Source organism: Diabrotica virgifera, chromosome 1 (assembly GCF_917563875.1).
Source record: "Diabrotica virgifera virgifera chromosome 1, PGI_DIABVI_V3a".
Taxonomy (NCBI): Eukaryota; Metazoa; Arthropoda; class Insecta; order Coleoptera; family Chrysomelidae; genus Diabrotica; species Diabrotica virgifera.
In genome coordinates, this window is record NC_065443.1 from 140,182,544 (window position 1) to 140,204,143 (window position 21,600).

Below are 21,600 nucleotides of genomic sequence, written 5' to 3' on the forward strand. Positions count from 1 at the left end.
TCTCAAGAATTGACAGTTTTTGAGTTATAGGCGATTTAAAATCTAAAATATGCGAAAATACGCATTTTCGAGGCTTAAAAACTCATATTTAAATTAGTATTTTTAAGGGTGTCAATAACTTGGATTAAAGTTTAAACATTCCTTTTCAAGATTCCGAAGAGTGATCGGGTCTAACTTCCATTTAGGCCGTAGTTTTTTAATTGTTAATTATGCGTGTCCATCCGGTTTTTTTGCCGGTGCGGCGACCACTATTTTCAAAAATCTCCTATATTTCTCCGAAAAATAGTTTTTCTAGATTCTTTGGGACATTCTAAATAAAATAAGTTTCTTGACATTTTTCTCAAAAGTTAATAGTTTTAAAGTTATAAGCGATTTAAAATCCGAAAAATGACAAAAAACACATTTTCGCATTTTAAATCGCTTATAACTTTAAAACTAGTAACTTTTGAGAAAATTTCAAGAAACTTATTTTATGTAGAATGTCCCAAAGAATCTAGAAAAAATATTTTTCGGAGGAAAATAGGAGATTTTTGAAATAGAGCGCGCCGCACCGACCAAAAAATCGGATGGACATGCGTAATTAACAATTAAAAACTACGGTCTAAATTGAAGTCAGACCCGATCACTCTTCGAAATCTTGAAAAGGAATGTTTAAGCTTTAATCCAACTTATTGGCACCCTTAAAAATACTAATTTAAATATGAGTTTTTAAGCCTCGAAAATGCGTATTCTCGCATTTTTTAGATTTTAAATCGCCTATAACTCGAAAACTGTCATAATTTGAGAAAAATCACAAGATACCTTTCTTGTTTAGAATGACCCAAAAAACCTAAAAATATATTTTTTGGAGCAATAAAAGGTGATCTTATGTATTTGTTTAAAAAAATTGTTTAAACAATTTCTGCCCAAAAATTCATTCCGGCACCCTTTAGATTTGTTTAAAGGGGACATTTTTGAATATGAATCCGCAGAGAAACCGAATTGGAAATGTTTTTCAGACGGGAGCGGTCTCACCACATGGACTAACATGAAATTAACCCCAACTCAAGAATATCCGCCACAAAAAAATCATAGCATGTGATCTGTCTTTAAAAAGACAACCAAATGCAACGGTGACAGTAAAATTCTCGCGTTAGAGATTTCATAGTAAATCACGAGGGAAAACCAGGAAAAAACTTCGTGATATTATCCCGACATCGTAAGTATTTGGTCTTACATTTAGTTTACTCTCAAAACTAATACCAAATTCTGAGTTTAATATATAATATATGTTTTTTAAATTATAAATAATATTCATAATACACAGATATATAAGTAATATTAAAATATAAAATTTGTACTAACTCGATATGTTATTGACTTACTAATCGTGGTATTTTCTTTCTATTGACTTCCTCTTTCAGTATGGGTAACCACATCCTACTGCATTCTACCGAGGAATTTGCGACACAATTGGTTTCGCCATTGGTGTCACAATTGGTTTGCGCCACTGAGTGGCCTGGAAGTGTTCACGAGTACAGAATTTGGAAACAAAGTTCGATTTATCAAATTATACATACAGGTTTAGAGGCACTTTTGCCTTCTTAGAGATAGTGGATATGAAATTCCTCCATGGTTACTATGCCCATTCAAAAACCCCCAAAACAGAAGCGAGGAATTATTTAATATCACTCATTCTAGATAATTATAATTGACAGAGTCTATAATGAAGAGTTTTCCGTCAAAGGTTGGAGAATAAGAGAAAGGATATCAGCTAATTCATCCAATTATTGGAAGACGTTTCGTGTTTCGTGTACTAATCAGTATACATTTTCAGTTCATCTTATAAATAACATCACAAGACAATATTAAAAGTAAACACTTACAAACAAGACACTGACAAGTGACAAGTATATTTTTAATTAGAATGTTCTCCCGTATTTCCCTTACCAGAAAAAACTTATTTTTATTCAAATATAAAAAATATATAATATCTTATCCTTATAAGTATTAGCTTTTGTTTAAAAGTTCCTATCTCTAAGGCAACACTTATTTTTATTCAATATACCCATAAGGTCAAAATTCATAATACAGTATTTCCCTGTAAGTTGTATCCATATGGAAAACTTTTTTATTATTAATTTTACGAAAAAAAGTTATTCTTCATAAAAAGCTCTGCATGGTCCAAAACCTAAGATTTAACCATCAAATATCAATTTTTTTAAATATTATACGAGGTATGTCAACAAGTTTAAATTTCACTCAAGAGTAAAGTAGCTTTATTTTTCACAATATTGAAAATTGCTATTATGAAAAGTTGTTTGGAATTAAAAACTATATTCTAGCATGCATTTACATCCATCTAATTGAAAAGTTTTTTTTAGAAAAATTATGGATAACTAACATTATTTTCAGTTATTTCAATTCAGATAACTCTTTTATTATTAATTTTACGAAAAAAAAAGTAATTCTTAATAAAAAGTTCTGCATGGTCTAAAACCTAAAATACAACAATATTTGCGAAAAACCGTATAAAAACGTATTTTCTTTTTGTTGAAAAATTAACATGTTCACTCGCAAATAAGTCGGAACGATTGACTTTGGTGAAAAAACTCTATAGAACAAAAACTGCTTATAATTAGTAAGATTGTCCACTTCCGGACTTATTTTGAATGTATGTTTTTTCACCCCCGAGAAAGAGTGTTTCTCCTTGTACTTCTTATTTTATTAGCATCTATATTCGTTGCCCATCAAACGAATATAGTAAAGCACACATCGGCAAAATATCACTTTTTTTTTCTTTGGCATGTGTGTATGCCAAATTTCAAGTCAATCGATTCAAGTTCAAGCGATTCTTTAAAATTTACAGCAAAAACATAGAGTAAATGACTATGCTATCGAAGAATATTCTCAGCATTAACATTACAAGAGAGTGAGAATAAATTGACAATAATGCGACACTTTCTGAAAAACTTGTTGCTTGGCAATTGACACGAGAGCCCGGAAAGCTCGAGTGACTATTGCCGAATGGAAACAAGTTTGAGAACAAAATTGGAGCATTATTTTCCTAATTACTCTTACTATTGTCTGATATTCGACAGATTATTTTTTAATACTTACATATAAAACATTCAGTGACATTTAACCCAATTAATGTGACACACATTTTGTAACTTGTCAAAGTTAACAGCACAGTTTAGCAAATATTCAGATGAAAATATCAATGACATATTAGATAAAATTATTTATAAATACAGTTTTATTTATAAAATAATCTTACCGAAGTACACTCGAGCGCTAAAAATTGCCAATTTTTATTGTTCTCGTGACAATTTCACATTATATGTGGTTCATTTTCTTAAATGTGACAGTTGTCAAAACTCTTGTAATTAAACAGAAACAAACTACTTACCTAAAAATTATTCACACCATAATAATGTAAGGTAGAATATTCCCGGTATAATAATAATCTAATTGAACATAATTAAACACGTGATGAAAAATCTTAATATACGATTTGAAGTTCAAATCATTAAAACATAATCATTGGAAAATTATTTATTTGGTAATAAAATAATAGGGAACTTGTACATTTTTTTATTACATAATAATGTTCAGTTTTGTATAAAAATGAGATTTCCAAAATTTCACGCTTCAAAAACTCATAACTTTTTTTTTGTGACTTTAGCACTTACCTATTTAGCCAGATACAACTTGATAATAATTAATACTAATACAAAAAAACTATTAAACCTAATACAAATTATTAAAAAGAAAAACATATTATTTTAATTTACTTAATATTAAATAAAAAAGTGTCTATCTATACCTACTATTGCAAACAGATCAAATTAGTCAAAAGAAAAAAAAACCTCTTAAAAATTCCTAAAAGACATTACTATAAATAGGGAAAAGGAAGGAAAATAAACAATTGGGTAAAAAAAAAGGTTAACGAGATTGGCTAAAATTGATTACAGACATACATTTTTGTACTATGTATAAATTTGATTAGACAATCATATACTCTTTTGTCATTAGTAGCCAATAGGTTATTTATTTGGTACGGAGGAAATATTTGCAGCGTTTGCAAGCTGCTTAAAAGAGTTCCTTAAATTCTTAAAATTTCACGCTTCAAAAACTCATAATAACTTAGAAGTACAAATTTAAAGTCTTCGGTATCTTAAAATAGGTCAAACGGCCCGTGACGTCACTCAGTTTAACTATATGGTTCCGTTTATGGTTATAATTAGGTATATTCTTCTTCTTCTTCTTTAGTTTATTGGCCTCCATCTATTTTGGTATACCTCGTCGCGAAATAAAGGCAAAATTTTTATATTCTATTAACATTTATCGTATGTCATTGTAATAATATATACCAGTTTGTTGACATTGGGGTTTGATATAGTTATTGAAGGAAAGGAAAGAAGGTTTACTACGGAAAATAAAACCATTTTGTAAAAGTACAGTTTTCTATGAATAGTTCAAACGATCAAAACACTTGTAACGTCAAATAAATGTATTTTCTACTGACGTTTATAACGTCTAATTTAAAATTCTGTTTACTTTGTTGGAAAAATGTAAATGTACCGGGTGTCCCAATAAGAATGGCTCTCGGCCATATCTCAGGAACCGTTTATAGTAGAGCTTTGAAATAAAAAATTTTATAACAAAAGTTGCCTCAGGAAAAGCCTGAAAATTATTTTCATAATTGTGGGTCCACCGCTAGAGGGCGTAATTGAATATCAAAAATAAAAAAATCTAAATTTTACAAAATTTTCCTAATGAAGGGGCACTGGAAATCCGATTATTGTATTCTTCATCAAATTCTGCGCATATTTGATTTAACAAGTTTAACTCTATCTTTGCAAATAAGAGGGGGGGGTGAGTGGGAACCTTGTTATGAAAAAATGGCTGTAAGTCCGGTTCTGCTAAATCAAATTTTGAAAACTGGGTCTTGTTGAAGACAGATCTTTTTCTTCAATGTAAGCGTGATAATTTTGAACCATCGTAATAAGTAATAAGCCATCTGGGAGGCGTTATTTAATTTTTTTCAGAAATCTAGTTTTCTTTGGAAAATATTAAATACAAGTATGCATTTTTAATCATACTTTATAAAATAAGATTAAATTAGCAATAGAATAGCGAAAACCGCATGTCGATACCTTTTTTCTATCTCAAGATATCTCGAGAAACGTGTAAATTTTATACATAACTGTTACTATCACCGGTAAACTAAGTTAATGAAAAGTAGTGTGCTGTGGAAACAAACAAAATAACATTTTCCAGATGTCAACGTATAAAAATATAATTAATTAAAACAACAATATAAAGAGAAACAATACTATTAAAATTAAATATATCACAGAACAAAAAGAACTACTTAGTGACGATCTAAATATTCAAATTGTTACCCATCATACACTACTCTAGAATACATTATCCAGAGAATACTAAACGCCATTCAAAGCATATCGAGAGCAGAAACTGAGACTGCTGTTCAATCTACTCTTGAAAGAATAAATGTTTGCAACGAAAATGATGGGCAAAAATTTGAACCTTTATGTCATCACTAAATAGTTGTTTTTATTTCTTTGTAATAGGGCTTTTCAACGCTTCTCATTTGTTTCGAGCCTCTGTCATATGCCGTATAATCCGTGTATAATATTAAGAGATATGAACGAGGCTCGAAACAAATGAGAAGCGTTGAAAAGACCTAATATACGTTGACAGCTGGAAAATGTTTCTTTGTTGTTTCCATAGCACACTACTTTTAATGAATTTCGTTTACCTGTGACAGTAACAGTTATGTTTTTAAATTTACACGTTTTGTAAGATATCTCGAGATAGAAAAAAGGTATTAACATGCGGTTTTCGCTATTCTGTTGCTAATTTTGTCTAATTTTGTAATATGGTATTAAAAATGCATGTTTGTATTTAATATTTTCCAAGGAACACTAGATTTCTGAAAAAACTTAAATAACGCCTTCTAGCTGGCATATTACTCAGTAAGTTGGTTCGAAATCATAACTTTTACATTGACGAAAAAGATCTATATTCAACAAGACCAAGTTTGCAAAATTTGATTAAGCAGAAGCGGACTCACAGCCAGTTTTTCATAACAAGGTTCCCACTCACCCCCACCTCTTATTTCCAAAGGTAGACCTAAACTTGTCAAATCAAATATGCGTAGAATTTTATGAAGAATAAGACGATCGGATTTCCAGTGTCCCTTCATTAGGAAAATTTTGTAAAATTTAGATTTTTTAATTTTTGATATTCAATTACGCCCTCTAGCGGTGGTCTCACAATTATGAAAATAATTTCCAGGCTTTTCCTGAGACAACTTTTGTTATAAAATTTTTTATTTCAAAGCTCTACTATAAACGGTTCCTGAGATATGGCCAAGAGACATTCTTATTGGGACACCCGGCACAAACGAATGACGTCACGACGCGTTTTAGGCCACCTGTTTTAATTTGAATTTTAAATTGCCTTTGGGGGCCAAACAAAAGACCTACAAAAAATTTTTATCTGATACATGTTTTAAATTAAGTTCTGTTGTGATTTATAACATTTTTTTAGAATTTAAAAATTTATGCAAGTTCCCTATTATTACTATATTGTAGGATAAGTTGAAATTTTGAAATAAGTGAAAAAATAAAAATATATTTTGTAGGTTTCGTTGAGGAGCTAGATCACGAAATGGATTACCTAGCATTTTTTGAAATGACAGTTTTTAAGCATTTCATGGGATTTGTCGACTACAGCCTTATTAGTTGTAACTATATATTGCACTCAGATGCTCTGAAGACAATTCTAAACTATCCAAAGGATTATAGATTTGATTTGATTATATTTGACAACACCTGCGGTCCATGTACTTTGCCCTTAATTCAAAGATTCCACTATCCTCCTGCAGTGGAAGTAACAGCTTTTCTACTACCTCAGATTGTTTCGGAAAATTTTGGAAACAATGTGGCGTTATCCTATATTCCATATTCTTTAGCAGAATTCGGCAAAGTGACTACTTTCCTTCAGCGACTCAAAAATTTCTATTGGATAAGAGCTGAGGGCCTAGTAAGAAAATATTATTTAAACAACGTTGTCGAGGGTAAGTTTATAATTTTATTTTAATCCACCGTCAAAATCCCTTTTTAGCTACGGCTCATATTAAACTTTCATTAAGAGTCTTCATGTACTGGGAACATAATATGCAAAATACCGGGTGTCCACTTATATTTTCCCCCATTTTAACTGCCTATAACTTCTAAACGGCTTAAGATAGAAATATGCGGTTTTCGCTGAAATGTTTTATTTTAGTAAAAGGTTTGTCTGAATGGATTGAATTTTTTATATCACTTTCAAATACGAAAAAAAATGGCGGATTTTTGAAAAAAACGTTGTTGACTTTTTTTAATGGAACACCCAGTATATTTTTCCACAAATTGAAAGAAAGGTCATTCACCTATCCAGCGATATAACGTTTTTCAAAATCGGTTGTCAAATCACTAAGTAATTAATTTTTAAAATGAGAGGTGCAACGTGGATTTCACATACCTAAATAACATAACTACTATATAAGCTATATATAGGGTGAGGCAGATAACTGGCCTATTAGAAATATATCGAGAACTAAAGGTAACAGAATCATAAAAATTGGAATAAAGGGGTTTTAAGGGATGATCTTTTAAATGAAAATATTTTCATCTCTTTGCAACTTCCGGTTATACCGGACTTAGGTTAGTTATAACTTGGTTTTTTTAAATGGGACACCCTGTATATTTTTACATTTTTGGATTTTCCTCAATATCTTCTTTCTTAAAATATGAGATTTTGTAATACTATATAGGGTATTTTAAAAGATATTTACGTTTTTTTATTAATTTCGTAGCAAAATTCACACCCTGTAGAATTGTAATAGTTTGACATTAAAAACTCTGATTACGTTTAAGTGATTTCTAATATAGTCTATTATTGTTAAGAATCATTAGTATAGCTTATTTTGAAATTTTAGTATACAGGGTTGGTCGAAACTCAGAATGAATATTTTCTGAGTTTTCTTAAATAGAAAACCCTGTATTTTAGTATTGTAATGAAATGATATTTCATAGTACTTTTTTATTTTATAAGTATTCCATATATCTAACTGCTTTAATTTGTGAGTTATTGGTGATTAAAGCTAAACATTAACTGCAACAAAAAATACGTAAAATTTTATTAGGTTGGCCGTGAAAATAATTAATTACAAAAAAATTTTTCAAAAATAAATACATATTAATCCAGACTGATCCTTAAAATTACCAATAATGGTTTAGCTATCAAAATACCTACGTAGTTAAGATTGTTGGTGCGACTAACAATTAAGCACAAATTAAAGCAGTTAGGTATAGGGAATGCTTAAGAAATAAAAAAGTACCATAAAATATCATTTTATTACAATACTAAAATACAGGGTGTTCCATTTAAGAAAACTCAGAAAATACTCATTCCGAGTTTCGACCAACCCTGTATACTAAAATTAAAAATTTAGCTATACTAGTGGTTCTTAACAATAGTAGACTATATTAAAAATCATTTGAACGTAAGTAGAGTTTTAGTTGTCAAACTACTACAATTCTACAGGGTGTGAACATTGCTACGAAATTAATAAAAAAACGTAATTATCCTTTAAAATACCCTGTATAACATTACAAATCGTCATATTTTAAGAAATAAGACATCGAAGAGAATCCAAAAATGTAAAAATATACAGGGTGTCCCATTTAAAAAAACGAAGTTATAAGCAACTTCCGGTATAACCGGAAGTTGCAAAGAGATGAAAATATTTTCATTTAATAGATCATCCTTCAAAACCCCTGTATTCCAATTTTCATGATTCTGTTGATTTTAGTTCTCGAGATACTTCTAATAGGCCAGTTATCTGCCTCACCCTGGTATAACCGGAAGTTGCAAAGAGATGAAAATATTTTCATTTAATAGATCATCCTTCAAAACCCCTGTATTCCAATTTTCATGATTCTGTTGATTTTAGTTCTCGAGATACTTCTAATAGGCCAGTTATCTGCCTCACCCTGGTATAACCGGAAGTTGCAAAGAGATGAAAATATTTTCATTTAATAGATCATCCTTCAAAACCACTGTATTCCAATTTTCATGATTCTGTTGATTTTAGTTCTCGAGATACTTCTAATAGGCCAGTTATCTGCCTCACCCTGTATAAGCAAAATGATATTGTTATGTGATTTCCACATTGCATCTCTCATTTTAAAAATTAATTGCGCAGTCATTTAACAACCGATTTAAAAAAAATTATATCGCTGGATAGGTAAATGACCGTTTTTTCAAGTTACAAAAAAATATATTGGGTGTTTTAATATAAAGAGTTAACAAAGTTTTTTTTCAAAAATCCGCCATTTTTTAATTAAAAGCAATATAAAAAATGGTCTTTTACCTAAAAAATTTAAAAAACGGTCATTTACCTATCCAGCGATATAAAATTTTTTAAAATCGGTTGTCAAATGAGCAATTAATTTTTAAAATGGGAAATGCAATCTGGAAATCACATAATATCAATAATTTGCTTAGTATGTTATTTAGGTATGTGATATCCACGTTGCACCTTTCATTTTAAAAATTAATTACTCAGTAATTTGACAACCGATTTTTAAAAACTTTATATCGCTGGATAGGTGAATGTCCTTTCTTTCAATTTACAGAAAAATATACTGGGTGTTCCATTAAAAAAAGTCAACAACGTTTTTTTCAAAAATCCGCCATTTTTTTTCGTATTTGAAAGCGACATAAAGAATTCAATCCATTGAGACAAAACTTTTACTAAAATAAAACATTTCAGCGAAAACCGCATATTTGTACCTTGAGCCGTTTAGAAGTTATAGGCAGTTAAAATGTGGGAAAATATAAGTGGACACCCGGTATTGTAGATACAATCGTGATGATTTGTTTTAAACAAGCAATTGGACTTTCTAGGGATTCACCCAAAGTGACCAGAAAACTCTTTAAAAGTAGAACCGGAAGTCGACATTTGAACACTTAGTACTCTTTCATACTAAGACACTGGTGTATGACACCAGCATTGTTGATCCACTAAAATCAGCCAGACACTCAAAAGTGGCTCGTCTGTAGTCGCTCATTTAAAACAATGCTTTGCTGCAATTTTTAAGACACAGTGTCTTAGTCTGAAAGGGTAGTTGTGTCGATTTCTATACGAATTCACGAATTTTGTGTCATTTTTGCCAAATTCCCGGTCATAACCTTTTAACTGGAAATGACAGCAAAACCGAAACTAATGACCAGTTGCACCAACAAATAAACAATTGATTTGGATTGCCCGTTTATTTTAAAATATAATTGTCAAAAAACTATCAAACAAAAAACAGAAATTTTAACGATTTTTCAAAAAAATATTAAATTTTAACAGTTTTCTAAAGAAAAGAAAAGTGTTCTGTTACTATATCTGATGGTAAAAAATTTAATATTTTTCGGAAGAATCGTTAAAATTTCTGTTTTTAATTTGTCCCACTCTATTTCGCCCACGAAACTCCAATCTCATTTAGAGCTACATATCTTTTGAATTTTATGGTGTTTCATCGAAACGATTTCTCTGGTAAAGGTGACGTTTAAAACATCAATTTAGTAAACTACCCAGTTATAAATATTAGCCAGGGAGGTAGTGTCAAATTTTACCGAAGCATTTTAGCATGGCTGGTTTCTTATTATTTAGGTAGGTGCTCCAAAGCTTATTAACAAATGATGTGTCAGCTGGCCCAAAACCGGGGATTTTAGTCAAGAAAAGGTAAATATGAAAGTTGATGGACCAACGCTACAGCTTAAATGTCAAATATTTATATACGTTACTCAGAACATTTAATGGACTTGCTTACTTGGCGCCTACCTTTCACTAAGGAGATCGGGGTTCAAATCCTGGCGCGGAAAATTCTTTTTGTTTTTTAAATTGACATTTATTTTGAAAAATATTTATTTTTATAATACCACGTTTTTATTATTTATACGAGACAATATAAAAAAATCTGTATGTCTTTTATAGAATTATGCATAGAACTTATGAAATAGCATAATATATACATTTGATGATAAATATTATGATTCACCTTAATAAGCAAAATTACTGTACATGAACCCCTGAAGCTTCCTGAGTTAGTACGACCAATCTAAGTGAAAAGGGGGGTTGGCCTCCCCACCCCACCCCCCTCCTGACATTTTTTATCTTTTTAGACAAACTGTTTTTTGTATATTAAATTTTATATATATTATAGAGAATAGGTTGGTGATAGAAACATGGGGGTTGGTGATAGAAAAGTGAAAATTTAGGGTTGTATCTTTCGGTTCTACAACATATAAAATTAAGAAAAAACAGTGTGTCCAAAAAAATAACAAATAATATCTCCCTTTTCACTTAGATTGTTGGTCTTACCAACTCAGGAACCTTCAGGGGTTCATGTAAACACATTTGCTTATTAAGATCAATCATAATATGACAAAAAATGCATAGTTTGCGATTCTATAAAAGACATACAGATTTTTTTATATTGTCTCATATAAATAATAAAAACGTGGTATTAGAAAAATAAATATTTTTCAAAATAAAATGTCATTTTAAAATACAAAAAGAATTTTCCGCGCCAGGATTTGAACCCCGATCTCCTGAGTGAAAGGTAGGCGCCAAGTAAGCAAGTCCATTAAATGTTCTGAGTAACGTATATAATTATTTGACATTTAAGCTCTAGCGTTGGTCCATCAACTTTCATGTTTTACTTTTTCTTGACTAAAATCCCCGGTTTTGGGCCAGCTGACACATCATTTCTTAATAAGCTTTGGAGCACCTACCTAAATAATAAGAAACCAGCCATGCTAAAATGCTCCGGTCAAATTTGACACTACCTCCCTATGTCTGTTAGGCCATCCGCACACACAGCTACTAAAAAGAAACCAGTTGGTAACCACAGTTACCAATCAGTTACTTAGTAGTCACTTCCCATGTATTTTAATGAGTGTCCGCACACAGCGCTACTAGTTAGCAGCCGGTCTATAATGCGGGAGTGATCAGTCGACAACGGACTGGACATGCAGGTCACTTGGGGACTAGTTTCCAGCCTTTTGTGATATTTAAGGCCTTTCGTACACATAGCTAATAAAAAGAAACTAAACTATAGTTGGTAACTAGAATTATCAACTGGTTATCAACTATGGCTCGCACACTACGCTACTGAAAATTAATAAAACGAGTCACTTCTTGAATTTTTGTAATTAACTAGTTTTTGATGGGAAATAAGCCAAAATTTTACTAAAAAATGATTTTATTAACGTTTCGACGTCCAAATCAGATGCCGTTGTCAAAATACAAAAAATAAAAAAAAATACATGAATTAAACAAAAATGTTGTTGCTTAGTAAAAAGTTATTCTAATAATGTATTTAATCTGACTTATTTATATCGGCAATTCAGACATATATTATACATTTTAAAGTAGAAGACTTTAAAATGATATTGTTGTTATTATTTAGTGTCACCGTTGCATGTAGTTGTATTTTTAAAGACAGATCACATGTTATGATTTTTTGTTCAAAACTAGTCTATTAAGTTTATATAGGCACGGATGTTTTCCACTTCTTGCACTAATTTTATATTAAACGACTGTTCCGCCAATTTCGCGTGTAAGGATCCCCCAAACCGACGCGAAAGTTTTGCGACGCGAATTTTCCGTAGCGGAACATTCGCAGGCGGAGCGGTAGCGGACAAGGGTTCCCCATATTGACGCGAAAGCCGACGCGACTATTCGCCATACAAATGTGAACAAATTATATTTTTAAATCGGCCAACAGGTTTAGGAAATACAAGACATCAAAAATGACCAAATTTTTAAGTGGGCGTAATCTCTATGCACGCAAATTAATAATAATATTATAATATATAATGAAAATTTATCATTTTCTCCTCTGACCCTATACTATTCCAGACTTTATCCTTTTTTCTTATATTTTTATAATTTTCGTCCGTTAAATCATATATTATAGGATATTGTTTAACAATTGCAATGAGTTTTTCTGTAACAACCATTTTAAAACACGCGAAACTACAACGGTAGCGGAAAAAACCGTGCATGCAGCGATTCATGAAAGGAACGCTGTTCTGCCGCGACCGTTGCGGATTCCGCGCAAAGTGGTCTGAACACGTTCATAATCCGCCGTGCCTATCGATTCGCCGCGATTCCGCGTAGGTTGCGGTTGCGAAAGTGTCGCGTTGGTTTGGGGGATCCTTAAACTTTAATAAAATATCGCAAAAGGCTGGAAACTAGTCCCCAAGCGACCTGCATGTTCAGTCCGCTGTCGACTGATCACTCTCGCAGCTAACTAGTAGCGCTGTGACTACTAAGCATGGGCAGTGACTACTAAGTAACTGATTGGTAACTAAAGTTACCAACCGGTTTCTTTTTAGTAGCTGTGTGTGCGGATGGCCTTATTAGTTTAACACGCGAAATTGTCGGAAGATTCGTTTAATATAAAATTAGTGCAAGAAGTGGAAAGCATCCGTGCTTATATAAACTTAATTAACTAGTGTTGATGGGAAATAAGCCACAATTTTACTAAAAAATGATTTTATTAACGTTTCGACCTCCAAATCGGATGCTGTTGTCTAAATATAAAAAATATTAATGAATTAAACAAAAATGTTGTTGCTTAGTAAAAAATTCTTCTAATAATTTATTTAATCTGACTCATTTATATCGGCAATTCAGACATATATATTATACATTTTAAGAAGACTTTAAAATGATATTGCCAATATTTATGAGTTGCGTTCCTGGAACGACTTTACTAAAATATAGTTCATTCGATTACATGAAATCAACCCCAACTCAAGAATATCCGTCACAAAAAAATCATAACATGTGATCTGTCTTTAAAAATACAACTACATGCAACGGTGACACTAAATAATAACAACAATATCATTTTAAAGTCTTCTACTTTAAATTGTATAATATATGTCTGAATGGCCGATATAAATGACTCAGATTAAATACATTATTAGATATAAAAGAATTTTTTACTAAGCAACAACATTTTTGTTTAATTCATTAATATTTTTTGTATTTTGACAACGGCATCCGATTTGGACGTTGAAACGTTAATAAAATCATTTTTTAGTAAAATTGTGACTTATTTCCCATCAAAAACTAGTTAATTACAAAAATTCTACAAGAAAATAGCTTCAGAACAACATATATAAACTTAAACTCCGCCTAACAAAGCTACTCAGTACAAAGTACAGTCAAGAAGTGATTCGTTTTATTAATTTTCAGTAGCGTAGTGTGCGAGCCATAGTTGATAACCAGTTGATAATTCTAGTTACCGACTAGTTTAGTTTCTTTTTAGTAGCTGTGTGTGCGAAGCAAAAGGGTAAACCATTCTATTTTTTATAATAAAAATGGTTATGTGCTTTGCCCCGGACTATAAACACTATAATGAAAGATGGTTATGTAGATTCTTTATGTTTACCAAGGATCTGGTTGAAAAAAGAGGTAGATTTCATTACTAAAGTAAGAAAATATACTGAAGGTAAAGAACTGAATTTATCCGTTTGTTACTATTGATTCACAGACGGAAAGATAGGGAACCATCTGTCTATTCTTTAGTTTGCTCGTGCCACTTTGTAAATTCTGACCAATAAAATGGCCCAACAATTTTAGAGCATAACAAGCCAAAGTCAAATAGTCTACTGAGACTTATAGCCGACATCTAGTGTACTTTTCACATTTTGAATTTGTGTTTTCTTTCAGGTCAAGCAAAAGAAATATTTGGAAAACAAATGGACTCTTTAGATTCCCTTGAAAATCATATTTCTTTACTTTTGTGTAATTTAATGCAAGGTTTTAACCATCCACAACCTCTAACTCCAAACATAATTCCAGTAGGTGGCTTGCACATCAAACCAGCAAAAAAACTGCCAGAGGTAAGCAATCAAAAAATATGGCGAAAAGGTCTACACACGCTCTGACCAAACCTCCTAACACGACAGAATTCCTCGACCATTCTTGCCGGTGTCAGCTCTACATACGTCCCGACCAAACTATCTGACAAAACGTAATATTATTATTTTACTATTTTTTGTCTAAACATAATGTTTGCAAGCCGTATTTTTTTTAATTTCTAACGTCATAATTGGGAGTACGAAAAGTGCAACGTTTTCAAACATACAGTTCTTCTTCTTCTTCTTCCTCTTTATAAGCAATTCTGCTTGTTCATTGGCGGATTGATACCTCTATGGAAGGTTGTCGCTCCATCTTTTGCGCGGTCGGCCGATACTTCTTCTGCCGATTGGTGATTTATCTCGTGCTATTTTGACCACACGTGTCTCCCCCATTCTGGTTATATGGTTGTTCCATTCTTTTTTTCTATTTAGTGTCCATTCGTTTATACATTGTACGTTACATTGTCTTCTAATATCTTCGTTCCTCTTTCGATCTCTCAGTGTATTTCCTGTAATTCTTCTCAGTACTCTCATCTCTGCCGTTTCCAGTAGTCTTTGTGTTGTGGCTGTATCGGGTCTTGTTTCTGATGCATATGTCATTATTGGTCTTACACTGGCTTTATAAATTCTTGACTTCCGAAACATACAGTTTCGAGTAATAAATTTTCATAGTTAACACGTCATAAATACATCATTAAATTTTACAATCTAACCCGACCGTCAGGAAGTTGGAATAGCAAGACCACTCAACCAAATCCGTCTGCTTGACTGTCAGGATGACTCAGTTTTATCGTACAACAAGCCTACACACGTACACACGCTCCAACAGTCAGACCCAACGTTGGCAGCCCCGACAGTCAGATGGTCAGGTCATAGCGTGCAGGGACCCCGTAAGGGCTGCTGGCGCCTGTGTGCAAAAAAGGATTTTGGCGCCCTTTAGGCATTTGGGTTCATGTTTATGTATTTATTTTTTAGAAGGAAGGTCGATAGGTAGGTGCTTGAAATAAAGCAAAAAACTGAAGTTTAGAAGCAGTGGCGTGCTGGAACTTTTCAAGTGGCCCAGTGATTTTATATAAAAGCGGCCTCTATGATTTTGTAGAACGCTATGTATAAAATATTGTTGAAATGTTTTGTTAATGTCATTCGATTAGTAATTAAAAAAAATGTTTGTTACATCTAAAATTTTTTGTGAAAAAAACTTATTCGACCAGCCTCAAGAGGCCGCGGCCTCTCGGTGATTGCACCGATTCATTTATATGGCCAGCACGCCACTGTTTAGAAGGCATACTAAATTTTAATGAGTTTTCCCCGAAAAGTGCTTCATTTTTTTGGTTATTTCACGTTAAAATATTCGATTTGGAATTTGATGAATAAGAACATGTTTCTCATGAGCTCCAATTTTGCTTTTACTAGGTCTGTAGACTTCATTAATAGGGTACACCATTTTTTTCGTTTTTTATAAGCTACATTTTTGATAACAATATTTTTCAATAAAACACTTAATTTTTGAGTTATTTACGAAAAATCGTCTGAACATATGTTTTTTTTTTGTTGAGAAATAAACATTATCGCAAATAACTAAAAAGTATTGATTCAGTTACAAAACTGTATAGAACAAAAGTTGCTTAGAATTGGTCAGTTTATCCATTTCTGGACTTATTTTAAACCTACATTTTTTCACCATCGAGAAGGGATAATATTCACCCCCCAAGCAAAAGTAACCTACGACACAAATCCAACTTTGAAGTGGAGGGTAAGGGTAGAACCTTGAACCTACATCCAAATTTTCGTGCAATTCGTTGGTCAGTTGGTCACCCTGAAAATTACACGATATCGCCGTATTTCACATCCATTTACTGGGATATAGCATTGATTAATAACTACACATGGGTAGTTTATAATCAATGATTGTAGTAAGTAGCGATATTTTCTGGTTCTGAGACTTTGCTGTTGCAAATTCATCAATTACATCTCTAACGTTTATATGTACCATCAAAAATTTCTTGTTCAATTGCTAATATTGCTAGCCCAGGCAATCGTTCTTGAAACATTGTACTTACTTTACTCCTCTTGATTCCATTTGGAATATAGGACCTCTACAGTCCCCCTCCCTTCATCTCTGTTTCTGGCCAGGGCTTTCACCTCTTTCCATGTTAACCCATTGTCTTCTAGCTCTCTGGTAATATTTCTTTTTCAGGATGTCATTGGTCTGCCTTGTTTTCTTTTTCCAGTTGGTTACTTAGGGCTTGTTTGGTTATATCATCTTCATTTTTCCCTAATGTGTGTCCAATAAACTTCCATTTGCGTCTATTTATCGTTTTGGCTATCGGCTCTTGATTAGTTTTTCTCCAAAGTTCCTTGTTACTTATCCGATTTGGCAAATATATTTGCAATATTCGTCTAAGGCATATATGTATTTACAAATGTTTGAGCCTTTTGTATAATCTTTTTCTAATCATTGACCTAATGATTTTTAACTTTGAAAAAGATCGCTCCTCGGCAACTAAAGATACAGGTAATGTCAAAAGGATTCTTAGTGAAATGCTTACGTTTGGAAGGTTGAAGATTAAATTGTTTTCAAATATATGTTGTAAAATACTTAAGGGGGTCAGTATCATCAGGTAATGAAAATAACTTTTTAATTTCATTAAACAAATCATTGGAGTCTATACCTATCCTTCTTATCCTGATCTGTCAGTCATTCCTCAAGAACAAAACAACGTTTTAAAAGATCGCTGTCACTTAATTTAAATATGTTTCGTGTGTATTTATACCTAATCCTATTTAATTTCTCAACTTTTGTTTTAAAAGTAATTTTTATTTTTTTTGCAAATTATTTTTCAATGTTTGACCCTGGATTTTGGCGTCCCTAAAGAATGGCGCCCGTGTTCATTGTACACTTTGCACATATGGTAGCGGGGTCCTGAGAGCTTGTGTAGCCGTTTTTAGTATAACATATTATTGGTAATTCTAGACTACATGTCTGTTAAATGAGCCTAATTTTAAAAACAAAATATCAGTAAATCTTATGCTTAATTTTTATATAGGGTGTCCCAAAAGTAGCGGGACGGTCGAATATCTCGCGAAATATACATCGGATCAAAAAATTGAAAAATACGTTTTCAATATTTTTCAAAAATCTATCGAATCAAAAACGAAAAATCGAAAATCAAACACGATACACCCTCCACACCCTGGAGGTAAGTGGTGGTAACTTTAAAATATCACATAGGAACCCACATTTTTTATTGCAGATTCGGATTGCTTACGCAAAAATAAATACAGTCTGAAAAATGAAAGAATACCCATGAACGATCGCATCAATCACATATTATTCAGATTATTAATAATCTATCTCTCTCGTTTGTTATTTATGAAAAAAAAAACAGTAAATACAAAATATGTGATTGATGTGATCGTTCATGGGTATTCTTTCATTTTTCGAGTGTAACTTTTACTCGCTACATTTTTTTGAATTTTGGATAGATGGCGCTATAATCTGAAAAAACTATTAATCCTGATACCCAATACTACAATCACAATAAAGATGCACTAGAAATAAACAAACCAAGACAGGTTGAATGTTACGAGAAGCACTCCCAAATCGTGATTTACAATGTATATACATTGTAAATCCCAAGTCATTATTTACAAAGTTTATACATTGTAAATCATGATTAGGGATTGCTCCTCGTAACATTCAACGTGTCTTGGTTTGTTTAATTCTAGTGCATCTTATTTGTGATTTTAGTATAAATAGGTAAATTATAGAACCGGTCTAATCTCTCGAGACATACCCTTCCACATAAAAAACCAAAAATATGTTTTTAATATTTTTCAAAAACCTAACGAATAACACTAATCACGCCCCCCCCCCCACTCCATCTCGTGGAGGTAGGGTGGAGGTAATTTTAAAATCTCAAATAGGAATCCCCTTTTTTATTGCAGATTTGAATACCTCATAAAAAGTAAGTAACATCTATTCGAGACATTTTTTAGATTTTTTGGTAGCTCTAATAAATCGTATTTTTTCAGTTACAGCGCCATCTATCAACGGTTCTAAAAATGTCTCAAATAAATACCTATTCAATATTTTTTCATAAGGAATCCAAATCTACAATAAAAAATGGGGGTTCTTATTTAAGATTTTAAAATTACCCCCACCCCACCTCCATGGGATAGAGTGGGGGATTCGTGTTAATGTTATTGGATATGCTTTTGAAAAATATTAAACACGTTTTTTTGGTTTCTCATTTGGAAGAATATTTCTCAAGATATTAGCCGGTTTCTATAATTTACTTAGTATATCAGGATAAATCGTTTCTTTCGATTATAGCGCAATCTATCCACGATTCAAAATAAAGTTAATGTTAAAATGTCTCAAATAAAGGTTACTTATTTTTACGTCAGGAATCCAAATCTGCAATAAAAATGGGGATTCCTATTTAAGATTTGAAAGTTACCCCCACCCCACCTCCAGGGGGTGGAGTGGGGGGGGGCGTGTTTGGTATCATTCGATAGATTTTTGAAAAATATTGAATACGTATTTTTCAGTTTTTCCCGCTACTTTTGGGACACTCTGTATAAATAATAAGTTCATCACCTGCTTACCTACACACTGGTTAGTAAGAATTTTAAGTGTTGACAGTCACGAGTGCCCATATAAAAATATTCAGGGGGGGGCGGACCTGAAGTTGTTGCACATAATATTTTGTATATTTTGGATAATCATATATAGTTAACAGCACCCGAAAAGCTAGGGGAGCCACGGCCCTCCCTGCCCATGGGTATGGGCGCCCATGTTGACGGTATTACTTGTTTTCAGTCTGCCAGGAGAAGGTTCGTGGCCAATAAGGAGATGGCGGGGCCAAGGTTTGTTTGGACCTTTAGGGGAATTCGTGAGTAAGAAACCAGGACCCGAGAGACCTGAACCTTTATAAAGTTTACCTAGACTAATCTAGAGCAGCGTTTCCCAAACTTATTTTTCCGTGGCCCGGTTATTTTTGTTCTTATCCTTCGTGACCCACTAATTGTTGTGCATACCTACCTTGGTGTGTGTACAAGAAAACATATTTTAATATTTATTATAGTTTTATATATTTTAATAAACAATCATTAGCTCAAACAAAAATGTAACAAAACAAAATAAAAATCAAATAATTTATTAATGAGAAGTACCTATGCAGTTGTTTCTAGTTAAATAAGACCTTTGAGGTTGGAGGGAAATAGGTTAATTTTATCCTAAGGTCCGGTTCGACTTCCAAACGGTACCTATATTTATTTTTGAGGAAAACCAGTGTTAAAAACCCTGACTAACACTTATAGGTCGTAACAAAAGGAATTAGAAACTTTATCGCTTTCAAAACTATATATTTTATAAATAAAGCCAAAAATCTACCAGTAGTATTATATCAAATATATCCGAGTGCCTTATCACACGATAGTTCAATTTACTGAGTCATTATCTAAATCCGGAAGTCCTGTCTCGGATTCTGCGTCCAATGTAAATGGATTCCGTATCCATGCTTTGTTGCTGTGGATGGGGGAAAATATTTCTTCAGATTTGCCTCCAGTCCTAGCAGATGTTCCTTGAAAGCGCAGGAATCTTATCCGGCACTGAATTCAGGATATACTCTTTTTGTGGTTCTCTTGGCTTTGTAAATGCTTTGTAATTTCATGCTTCCGCGCGGCGTGTCCACAAGTTAAGTTTTTTTGTTGCAGCTTCCACCTTCTCTTGTCCTTTAAATACAGTCACATTGCTACCTTGTAATGTCATATTTAAATGGTTCAAGAAGTCAAAAATATCATAAAGATAGGCTACCTTAATTAACCAATTTACATCATGAAAACTGTATTTAAATTGAAATATTGCATCCCTAGCCGTTGGTGGATGTTGTTCTAAGAACATTTAAATTTCTTCCTTCAATTGAATAAGTATTTTTAAAACATTCCCTTTTGATAGCCAAAGCAGAGAATACTCTTGAGTTCAGTGGGCGAGATTTTATGAAGTTTATAAATTTTACACTCTTGCATAGTTTCGGTTAAAAACAGTGTCATTTTTTTGACAGCTAATTCCTCTCTGGGATACTACAATGCACTCAAACACATTCTGGTGCTACGGCTTTGATCCTCGGAAAAGCCTGGCGTCAGTCAGAGCGCGGCCTTAAACAGCAAGATATGAAACGGCGAGGTGACCCGGCATTTTGCTTTCGTGGCTCGGTACCGGGTCGCGACCCACTATTTGGGAAACGCTGATCTAGAGGGTTTGGTCCCATGCAGCCGGTAATGAGTCTGCAAGATTCGTTCAGATTGACAATTATTTTCTTAGCATCCGCAGATCTCTTCCATTCCGGGCATGTGTATCCTGCCGCTGATCTTAGTACTGTGGGTCTGGCGCTCCATTTACTATTGCTAAGTTTCCTCGAGTTATTTGACGCAACCGTCTTTTTTCGGGATTTTTCAAAATGGAACCTTTAATTAGCGGTCTAGTGTGACTCCGAGGTAAATAGGCTTTTCGGTGTGTGATAGCAAGGTGTTATTTCAGGTGATGTTGAATTTCCTTTTGGCCAGTCTGGACTAAATTTGCAGAGCGCACACCTGAGTTTTGGTTGG

General features: G+C 32.7%; 1 protein-coding gene across 3 annotated transcripts in view; it reads left to right on the forward strand.

Moving 5' to 3' along the window:
• Nucleotides 1-21,600, forward strand: part of LOC126881066 (zinc finger protein 271-like) — a 183,526-nt gene that overhangs the window by 89,588 nt on the left and 72,338 nt on the right. For all 3 annotated transcript variants that reach the window (XM_050645088.1, XM_050645086.1, XM_050645093.1), the window contains exons 2-3: nucleotides 6,656-7,090; nucleotides 14,798-14,970. In XM_050645088.1, coding sequence (XP_050501045.1) covers nucleotides 6,656-7,090; nucleotides 14,798-14,970 — 608 coding nt within the window. The remainder of the gene's footprint in view (nucleotides 1-6,655; nucleotides 7,091-14,797; nucleotides 14,971-21,600) is intronic.